This window comes from Aptenodytes forsteri, unplaced genomic scaffold (assembly GCF_000699145.1).
Source record: "Aptenodytes forsteri isolate BGI_AS27 unplaced genomic scaffold, ASM69914v1 Scaffold61, whole genome shotgun sequence".
NCBI classification, from domain to species: Eukaryota; Metazoa; Chordata; class Aves; order Sphenisciformes; family Spheniscidae; genus Aptenodytes; species Aptenodytes forsteri.
The window spans coordinates 2,424,986-2,435,678 of NW_008794443.1; the positions used below are offsets into that span (position 1 = coordinate 2,424,986).

Here is a 10,693-nt window from a genome sequence, read left to right on the forward strand (position 1 = left end):
GGGTGGTGAGCAATTGTACTGTGCATCACTTGCTTTGTGTATTATTATTATTATATTTTATTTCAATTATTAAACTGTTTTTATCTCAACCCACGAGTATTTCTCACTTGTGCTCTTCCAATTCTCTCCCCCATCCCACCAGGGGTGGGGGGGGAGTGAGCGAGCGGCTGCGTGGTGCTCAGTTGCCGACTGAGGTTAAACCACGACAGTCCTGTATACACATACTCTCACTTCTTGCACACAAAGTCTCACTCCATCCTGTGTTGCTGCAGAGATACATCAGCTTTCAGCAAAGGCATGTATAGACCGCACTTCCCAACGTGGAATGACACCAGGATCAAACCTGTAATCTTCATCATCAGAAAAGCTCAGATACCCACACCCTGAATGACAAGTCTCACTGAAAAGGGAGAAGGGATAGGGAGCAGGTTCCTATCCTCTACAGGCAATTCATAGCTATGTCCCCTCCTGCAGGTAACAGGCAGGACCATTGTTAGTCTTTCCGTTACGGCCAGTTTTGCACAGGGCTTCAGTTTGCCCCATCTTCTTTAAAGATGCTTTCCACACCTGGTCCCTTGCTACTTCTCCCAAAGGCCTTCTAATAGGAGGAAAAAGCTGAGAGAGGTTCTCAGCTGAAAGAAGGTTCTGCGTCTTACCTCCAGAACCCAGGAAGCGCTTTCCATCTCGCACCTGAGGGTACTTGGCTTCCAACTTTCTGTCAGGATAGATGTAGTTCTCTGCTGAGAAGACCACCTTGCTCTTGGCTTGTTTGAACTTCTTCAGCAGTTCTGTGGGGCCCGAAGCAAGGAGCACATCATAGCTAGAGTAAAAGACAGACAAGAAAGGGACAGAAAGGAATGGAGTCAGAAAAAAACACGTCAGCGTGAAAAGTTTCTAAAAACAGCTAATTCTTTAGGAATCCCTTTCTTTTAGTTCTGCTTCACAGTATTACATTTTTTGACATAATTATAGCTAATTAAAGTGCAATCTTATTCACAGAGTGGAAGATGTTACTTTCCACTGCAGAAGATTCCACACTGGCTTGGGGCAACTTACGCCCATTCTTATTTTTACAAAGTTTTCACTGATGATAAAAACAAATCTTCCAAGCTGCAAAACATGCTGATCTCTTCTTGCTTTTCCCCCGTTTGCAACTGTGAAGCCCTGGTGCCCGAAGATGTTATTCCACTGCAGAAGATTCCACACTGGCTTGGGGCAACTTACGCCCATTCTTATTTTTACAAAGTTTTCACTGATGATAAAAACAAATCTTCCAAGCTGCAAAACATGCTGATCTCTTCTTGCTTTTCCCCCGTTTGCAACTGTGAAGCCCTGGTGCCCTCACTGTTTGCAACAACTTTTTACTTATTGGAGGAAGAATTACTCTGCCATTCCTTTCTAGATTAAAGAAACCCATAGGTCATGCTTTTTGCATCTTTTGGCATCCTGCCACTCTCCACTGAGCTCCCTGCAAATATTCAGGAGGAACCTATACTGGACACTAGTCACTGGATGCTGCACTCCAACCGCTATCTCTTCAGTACTGGGTAGAAATGACTAATTCCCAGGCGACACTCCCAGAATGAGACTTGCATTTTCTGCAAGAGGATTTGCATACTTCAAACACATGCATACATTCAAACACATTTTGGTGAGTGAAAAAGTTGCTCATTCGAGAGATTAATCATTCCCAACTTCTCTAAACACACGTGGACACTCAGAGCTGCAAAAGATGATCTCCCTGCCATGAGAGCTAGAGGCAGATACAGGGATCCCAGCCCTGCCTGTTGCTGGGCATATGAAAAGACACAGAGACTCCAAACCATCTGTCTCCCTCTTCACATTTCTCTGGCAGACTAATTCTTGGCTCTCGGGATTGTGTTGCAGCCTGCCTCACCTTATAAAACAAATAATTCTGGTAAGAAAGGCTTGCCTAGATCCACAGAAATTGTCTACTCATTCTCTGCAGATAGGAGCAGCCAAATTCCACCCTGGCAGAAACAGGTATAACATTATCAGTTTTATGCAAGAGTTGGAATCGGCCTATTCTGATCAGACCTTCCCAGCTGCCACGGATGCAGCTCTGAGCAACTCTCAGGCAACTGCAGAGAATTCAGGGGGAAAAAAAACGGAGGAGGTCTGGACACACCTTCCACATGCAATCTACTTCACAGTTAATTTCTTCTTAGTAAGAACCTGTCCAAACAGCCTTATGATTCAGTTCATGGCAAATACTTTCCAACCCATTACCTTTCTACAAAAAGGATGATCAGGTCTTCCTTATCCGCATACTGCTTCAAAGCTGATTTCAAGAGACGGACCTTCTGCCCACCCCCTGCTGGCTTCTTGTCATCTCCACCCTGCCATTCCTCATCCAGTCCCAGCACCTAAAGAACGACAGGCACAGGGTGTACTGAACAGGTCACTTTCCCAGCAAGACTCACAGGAAAGGACCAGAACCCCCATCCTCACTAGTCCTGATAACTCCCAGTGCAAATCACAACAAAAAAACCAGCATCAGGACAGATGGACTAGGTATATACGCCAGCCTTTGAACCATTCTCTGGGACAGACAGTCAGAGTAACATGTAGCACAGTAACAAAGCACTCTCAGCAACAGAGACAGGAGCACACTCTGTACTGTGTGTTTTGGCATTGCAATGGAAAAGTGCCATGGGGCTCCCGTGAACAGGAGTTATGGATCTCATCTCAAGCCAACGCTCAGGATGGAATAAGAGACTGCTGCAGAAATGCCCCAGTCACAGTATTTTTCAGTCAGCTGAGTAGGTGTGTCCTCTCTTGAGCTTTTATTTAATCACTTTGTGGTCAAGTCTTATCCATTCCACGCTTCAAAATTCCCTTTGACCAACCACCACTGAGGCTGCTAGCCATCACCTGGACTTTGTAGTTGAAGAATTGGGCTGATCTTCTAAAACGTTGGAATCCCTCAGTCTGCTTGGTGGCAACAGTAAGAACCAGCAGGTTTTCTGCATACAGGAGAAAGCACAAGAGACACATTCAACTCGTGTTGTTTTCACAACCAGCTGTTCCATATCTAACGAAGAGGCTTTACTATCAGATACTGAGCCAAGGTAGGGATCAATAGTCTTAAAGGTACTTGACAGATTTGACAAAGGGAAGTCAAAATCCAACCACTGAGAAGCAAAGTGACTTTCCCAGTACATGCTTTAAGTTGATCATGAATCCAGCAACAGAATCCAGGAGTCCCAACTTTTGCACAAACAGTCACTGCTGTTCATGGACACAGGCTACATCTGTTCTATATGACACTGACAGATGTCCAGGTTCATTTTAAATCAGGCAAGGGAGGTAGTATAGCTGTGGAGCTACCATATCCTGCTGAGAAGAAAACAGCTTGCTTACACCTCACCCAATTATCTCTACACTGTACAATCTTAAGCACTATAGGTGTTCTCGCTGCCCACAAAGCTTCAACCTCAGGAAGAAAACCAGCTTCAAATCCTACTTATTTGCTGCCTGGATTTTCTTGGCACCAACTCATCAAAGATTCATAGAAGGGAAAAAAAGAAAGCGTGGACATAGCCAATGTTTTACTGGAGGAACTAACTACCACAGGGGACAGAACATGGCAAAGGTGCCCTCAAATTTCAGTGTTTGATTGAAGAACCCAAAACTAATTGCAGCATGTGCAAGACTGTTCCTTTGCAGCAGAGATTAGAACTTGGTCCTGGGTATAAAATGAGAGATTATGTAACGATACAATTTCATTGCCTGAGTTATGAGCTAGAAAAAGAAAATATAATGTATTAAGTGGTTTTTTTGCTCTGCTATTGAAAGCTACATTTCTCTCATATAGAGTATGAAGGAAATTAAACTTGAAGATAAAATATAGAACTACTACAAAATGCCCATTTGGAAGTCATCCATTTAGTGCAATTGGCTTCCTGTTCCCCACAGAGTCTTTTTTGTCACTCAGCATTCATTGGGTGTAGGGAAGACCAAAATTAGGCTGAATGTTATTACTCCCTCTCCATGGCTCCCCCAGTTTTCTACTGCATTCCTGAGGTGCTTTCCAGATTTTTTTTTATACATACACAATGTGAATTTAATTCTGCCATAGCTTTCGTTTACATTCTCCTCCCAAACTTGCTTTTCATTTCCGGTCCCTTAAAAATGACAAAGCTAAAGCCTGAAGTTCTCTTTCAGAAGTTTCTCTATAGTACCACTGGAATATGATTTTTACGTGGAAGCTCTGGTTTCTTCATTGTAATGATTAAATGCTATACTTCATCTTAACACTATTGCTTAAGTAGGAATTTGTATAGGCTTTGGCAACAGTGCTTAAATGCGAATCCTGGGCCATCAGATTTTAACATCAGAAAATACCAGGAAACACTGAAAGCACATTTTCTTGGCTTTTGCAGGCTTCTCTTGGAATAATGATTTTTTTCAATGGATGTACCAGATGCATCTTCCTAGTGTACCCAAACTGATGTTCTGTCTGATCTTAGAGAGGAAGGATCTAGGAGCTGGAGTCCTAGATAGACCTGACGAAGACAGCAAAAGCAAAAAAGTAAGTGTAAGACTCCAAGTTAGGAAGAAAGAGGATGTTCCCAAGGAAATTCCTAAAATCCTTTACCTGCATCAGAATAAAATAGAGAGACTGAGAACAGTCAATAGAAGGTCAGCTCTAATTGTATTTTGTTAGACATTTACACAGACAGACAAAGGGAGTGATAAATAAAAGAATATGAATCCTGCATTTGTGCAGTTTTTAAAGGCAGATTTTTAGATGTATGAAGTGCATTCCTAATCCAGCTCCTTCAGCACACTCCAGTTCCTTCTGTCCTGTCCAGTCAGAGGGTGCAAACAAATGAGTAAAATATGTATCTCCTCAGGGAGTATGTTAAAGCCATTAAAGTTTCTAGCCATACAATGGCATGCAGAAAACCACGGCAGCTTTATTAGATATCTCTGAGCTCATGGTTTCTGAGAAGGTGAAGATCATACTGCCAAAGAAGAGGGGGGCAAATGTGGGCTTGCCAGAGAGGAATGTAAAGACAAACATCAAATTCTAGTACCTGAAAGGAGAGGAGAAAGCATATGATAATGATAAAAGAAGGAAAGAAAGAAAGAAAAGAGCCTGACTGCTATGCAATTATTTCAGCCTGAATTCTCAGGTATCTCACATTAAATAAATCACTAATTCATTTTCATGTCGCCACCCCAAGAAAGCAACAAACTGTTTATGATATGACTGCCAGAAGTTTGCTGGACAAGATGCGAGGGCTAAAGACTCACACGGATGAACAGGAAGCGGTGTCCTATTTCTAAGACAGAAAAGGTTTCACCGTGCAGCGTGTGAACTCACTGGAGCATGGAAAAGCCAGCAGAGACAATTATCCTCCCCACCAGAACTCCAAGTTACAGATTCCCTCTCATTACTAGTTTGTGGGGGTAGGACTCTGAGAGACATTAAGCTCAGTTTCTGTTCTGAGAAATCTCTGCAGTAGCGAGAGCTTTCCATCCCAAGAGACATTCCTTCAGTCCAGTACTAGAAGCTTGTGCTGAGCTATGCTGCCTCCGCTCCTTCTCCTTTAACCCTTTTTTCTCTTTCTTGAAGATTTTGCTGAACACTGGTGCGGCTGATGATAGGTATTTCCAGAGACAGAGCAGTAGACCCTTTTAATTTCAGTATCACATGCAGGCATTTTAAAACCTCCAAAAGCAGATTTATGCTTCCCTATTTTCCATGTCACAGTTACTTTTCACGTGTAGAAATGGTAGCCTATTATGTTAAGCCGGGCCTGCTGGGCCCAGAGACTCCTTGCGCCATGCTGACAATTAGAAATCGTATAAATACATTTAATAATGGTATGGCTGCAAAATATGAACACAGTGTGGTTAACGAAGCAAGCACTGGACTAGGAACCAGGGGAGCTGGACTGTACTCCTAGCTCTGCTATGCAACAAGGAGCCAATCTTGCTATCCCTCTGTTTTTCCGTCTGTAGAATGATAAATAGAGGACATTTACAACTTTTGTGAGGGTTTTTGAGCACTATAGATGAAAAGGATCCTGTAGGGACAAAGCACTGGAACAGGGACTCTGATATCACCATCACAGTGAAATGACTGGGTAGACTTCTGAGTTTTTACAAAGAGTAAAAATCAGTGACAAGATGAGTTCAGTAACAAAAAATGTTAGAGTTATTTACTTCTGCCCTGACTCTACAGGGAAAGCACAGCTGCAGCTGCATTTTAGGACAAGGAATGAATTTACCCCTAGGCTGTACTTTGGGAAATCTTACTGTGCCTCTTCCTGTTAAGATAGTGTCCAAGAAAATACCATTAATACTGGGATCAAATAGAAAAAATCAGTGCACAACTTCATAGCGGATAATATAATCTCTATAGTAAATTTACATTTACGAAAGTTTAGTTTTAAAGATTCAATTAACTACAAATACCTACGCTTAGAGCTTTTGCAGAGATCTAAAAGAACATACAAGAGAGAAGATAGGTATCATTATTCTCATATTACTCTGGGGAAGCTGAGGCACAGAAAAGGTAAGGCATTTTTTCTTCGACCCATGCCAGAAGTGATGGGTTCAGAAAGCAGTTAATTCCAAATCCCTCTTCCTAACCAACATACCTCATTCTCTTTTCCCAGCACCCAATTTGATATCTCTAGTTCGCTCTAAAACCTTACTAAAACCAGGGAAGTTTTGGGGTGTGTAAGGAAGGCAGGATAGCACAGAGAGATTAATTTCTTACTTACATTTGTCTAATAGTTACCCTAAATGCTGAAATGATTTTGCTTAAGTTATGCCACTACAGCTAAAGAACTCCCAACACTCCCATGGATACACATTAACTGTATTAAGTAATATATATAGTAAAGGTAATTATACCAGAATCATGTATTGTGAAGGGAAATGTTCTAGGTAACAAGATGAAATCTCCTCTTAATTGCCACTTCTCTAATGAAGACAGAGATAATTATCCAAACTTCTTGGCAGAGTGACAGTGTGTGAACCTCTTTGTCAGCCTGGCCGACATTCTGTAGCTGCCCTAATCCTCTACTGTTCTACCAACTACTCTTCAGAGCATCCACCAACAGTTTATGTGGGGAGAGACTGATGTTATTTTAGGAGCATACCAGATCTCAGGTCACAGTGTGGCCAGTCTGGGATCAAATGCTCTCTGCTACCTAATTCTTGAACTGTGTAAGTTCAAAAGCAGGAAGGGCTGACCCAGGTGGGGTGCAACCCCAGGGACTGTGAGTACTTTAGTGGGATGAAATGGTATCCCAAAGCTCGTCTCGCACAACTCTTGAGCTGTGAGCGCCTGTCTGGTAACTGAGGCGCTCAAGAAGCATGTGCGGAGGACACCCACGCCAGCCTGTGCACTGCCTCAGGACTCGGGAGCAGGCTCTGGATGCCGCCCAGGGGCTCAGACTCCGTAGCGGGCACTAGTCTCAGATCGGGCAATGCCCCTGAGCTGGACCGGGGCGCTAAGGACAGTGGTGGCACCAACAGCGGACGTGCCCGTCCATCAGCCTGGCCACCAGCTCCCCGTGCTGCCGGTCCCCACCCTCTGCCCCGGAGCAGACCCCCTTACCTTCCCGCTCGGAGGCACAGCCGCCCTCCGCCCCGAGCAGCGCCAGCACCACCCAGGGCAGCAGCACCGCCGGAGGCACCATGGAGGCGACTTCCCCGCCTGGATCCCGGTCCGGGAGCCGATACCGACCGGGAGCGCTGCCTGCGGGACGGACCCGGGCGTCGCTCCGCTCCGCAGGGACCCGACGGACGGCGGCTCTAGAAAGCTCCGGGGCTGCCGGAGCCTGTGCCACGCACCAGACCCACCCGGCGGGGACGGGCGGAGGAAGCGGGGAGGCGGCGGCTCCTCCTCCCGGGCCGCCCCGGCCCCCGCAAGAGGCGGGGAGGCGGCTGGGGCCGGTCTGGGAGAGGGAGCAGGAGCAGGAAGCTCTGGGGCCGTGGCTTGTGCAAAGCTGGGGAACGACTGCCTCTTGCAGGGACGCAAAGCTCGTGGGGTTTTGTTCCCCACGAGCTGTTCCCCCCGCACAGCCCCCGCAGTAACTTTACCAGGGGTGCGGGGTCCAGCAAGCCTTGCTGCCGGGGGGCTGTGCAGCACGCGGGTTACAGCCACGGCCGTGGGACGCTGGGCGATGGGTCCGCAGGGGAAGAAACATGCATTAAGCAAACGTGAGGCTGCGTAGGAGGAGGGGGCTCGCTTTCTGGCCAGCTTCAGTTACTGCTGGGCTGCATCTGGTTGACACAGTCATTAAGCGTGAAAGAAGCAAACCAGAAATGGATTATGCACAGCTCTGGAAGCCCTTATTAAATACCTTCTTTCCACCTGTCACCTCTCATATTTCCTTGGTGAACACAAAATCTGCTGCAGTCTTGTTTCCTACACTAACTGTTGTTCTCTGGCCATATATACATCTTCTAGCCTTACATTTATCTCTTTGCCCATGTGCTGGGCCTTCTTGCTCTAGCCCTGATGACTTATCCGTGCATCTTCTTCTACTTTATGCTGCCTAACTTTGAGAACAGGCAAAATAAACCTGTCTTATAAAATTACACTTTTTTTTTTAAGTTGGGTTTAGGGTCATTTTTATACTGCAGTGAATGTAAGGCTTAGATGCAGGGAAACCCTTTTGAGCCTGCAGAACACCAGATGAGGAGCTACCACTGACACATACCTTACGTGAGGCCTTGAGCAACACATTATTTCTACTGAAGCAAATACCTAGAAGCGACAGTGCCATTTTCTTAGGCGCTCTGTATAATTAAACCCAACTTTGCTTCCATTACTGAAAGCAACGTTAAGAGATTACTTATTTTCTCTTGTAAGGTGTGAACAATAGTATTTACTTGTCTGCAAAGAACTCGCAGAATGACAGAGGCTGTATAAACGTTACGTACTGTTCTGTAAGACATTAAGTAGAAAGCAACGTTGCGGTATACTACTGAAGCCATCACTGAAAGAGGCACTGAGTCCTCGGCCACACCTGAGCTTGGCCCACGGAGCACATGTTACCATAGGAAGGTAAGGTGTCAGAGAAAGGAGCGGTACTGGGCAGTTTAGCAGGGGCATAAAAAGCGAAGGATGGGTGCTGAGCGATGGTGTGGCATGTGCACTGAGGTAACAAAGAAACGCAATGCCTCAGTGCCATAGGTATCGCTTAGCTGGACTGGGGCTACGGAGTACACAGCTGGAAACATACAGGGCATCATAAAAGCACTGGGATAATACAGAAGCCTCCCTCATTGCAGAGTTCAGTTTTAATAAAAAAATGGGCTGTCTAAAATACTGAGGCCCGCATCTGCTGTTTTCTGTCAGTAAACCACCTCTTTAAATTAACAGAAATCACAGATATAGAATTCAGATTTTCAAAATAAAAACGAGAAGGTACGATCTTGGAGGAGAAAAAACTAAGCACGTTAGAAGGGCCACACTGTAGCTAATTAATATCCTCCATGCTTCATAATAGCATCCTCCCACAGAACTACCATTACTACTTGTTTGTTCCCTGAGAATATTCTTGAGTGTGTTCAATGCACTTTTGTTTCCATTCCCTCTCCCCAAAGCAGGAATTCCCTCATAATTACCAGGCAAGCAGAACAGTCCTCATGCTCAAACGATGTACTACAGGCAACAATCCAAGGAAATACTAGTTCTCCCTAAGATGGTGATTTCAGGAAACTTCCTTTTGCAAAGCTGCCAGTTTCACTAAACTAAAAAAAAAAAAAGGGGGGGGGGGAGAAAAACAGACTTTAACTTTAGATTTCTTCAGTGCTTTGCAGGCCCAGACAAAGCCCCCGATAAATCTTTAGCAGCCTCAACACTTCAAGCCAGGAGCCACAGCAAAGGTGTTCAGCCCCTCACCTTCAAACCTCAGACTGAGATCTGTGACTCAATCTAGAATTTGAAAAATTGCAAGTTTCTCATTTTGATGAAGTTAAATCTCTGCATTCTAAAATGATAAGGGGTTTTGCACACTAGAAATCATGAATGCATCATTGTTTATACTGCTGTACTCTGTGCCTGTTGGACAGCTCTGTTTGCATTCTGCAGCTATGCCAACCCAGCAAGCATATTTTTTTTCCTGTTTCTATGTTTGTACCGCTTTGTGCACTCTGGCTGGAGTCGGCTGCCTGTCTTTATAAACAGAGGCAGCTGCCAATGCAGATGTTCCAATGAGTACGTGCAACACGTGCTCCAAAGCACAGCAGCAGCTTCCTAAAAACCGACAGGATCAGAGCTGTGTTTTTAAAGCAGCCCCAGAACACACCAGATCTTCTGAGAAAACACCAGCCCCACTGAAGCGTGCAAGGGACAGGGTCTCACCCACCGTTTTTACAGATTCCGCTGCCCCCCCCCCCAAACAACTCATTTGCAGGAAGAAGTTAAGAAAGTGTCTCGGCGGCTCCCCGTCACTAAGCTGGTTCACTGGCTCTATCTGGTCAGGAATGCCACACTTCATTTTAACTCACGGTGTTTCTGTATGGCTCGCTACTGTCTCTCGAGAGCTGCACTGGAGTACAAAGCTTCCCGTGGCGCGACGTGCACATCTAAGTCACATCATAAAGTTTGTTCCTCTATTTACTACACAGTGGACTAAAGTTTGACGGACTATAACCTGCTTTCCCACACTCGGCTCTGCTGTCATAAACGGGGGAA

At 45.2% G+C, this 10,693-nt stretch overlaps 2 protein-coding genes across 2 annotated transcripts in view; one reads left to right on the top strand and one right to left on the bottom strand.

Annotated features, from left to right (window-relative positions):
- The window catches only part of PLOD1 (procollagen-lysine,2-oxoglutarate 5-dioxygenase 1), a 19,400-nt gene extending 11,592 nt beyond the window's left edge, over positions 1–7,808 (bottom strand). Inside the window, exons 1-4 of the mRNA XM_009289609.2 lie at positions 7,604–7,808; positions 2,896–2,987; positions 2,251–2,387; positions 657–820 (exon numbers count right to left, since the gene is read on the bottom strand). Coding sequence (XP_009287884.1) covers positions 657–820; positions 2,251–2,387; positions 2,896–2,987; positions 7,604–7,685 — 475 coding nt within the window. The 5' untranslated portion in view covers positions 7,686–7,808. The remainder of the gene's footprint in view (positions 1–656; positions 821–2,250; positions 2,388–2,895; positions 2,988–7,603) is intronic.
- Positions 7,809–8,509: 701 nt separating this feature from the next.
- Positions 8,510–10,693, top strand: part of KIAA2013 (KIAA2013 ortholog) — a 7,767-nt gene continuing 5,583 nt past the window's right edge. Inside the window, exon 1 of the mRNA XM_019474719.1 lies at positions 8,510–8,562. Coding sequence (XP_019330264.1) covers positions 8,510–8,562 — 53 coding nt within the window. The remainder of the gene's footprint in view (positions 8,563–10,693) is intronic.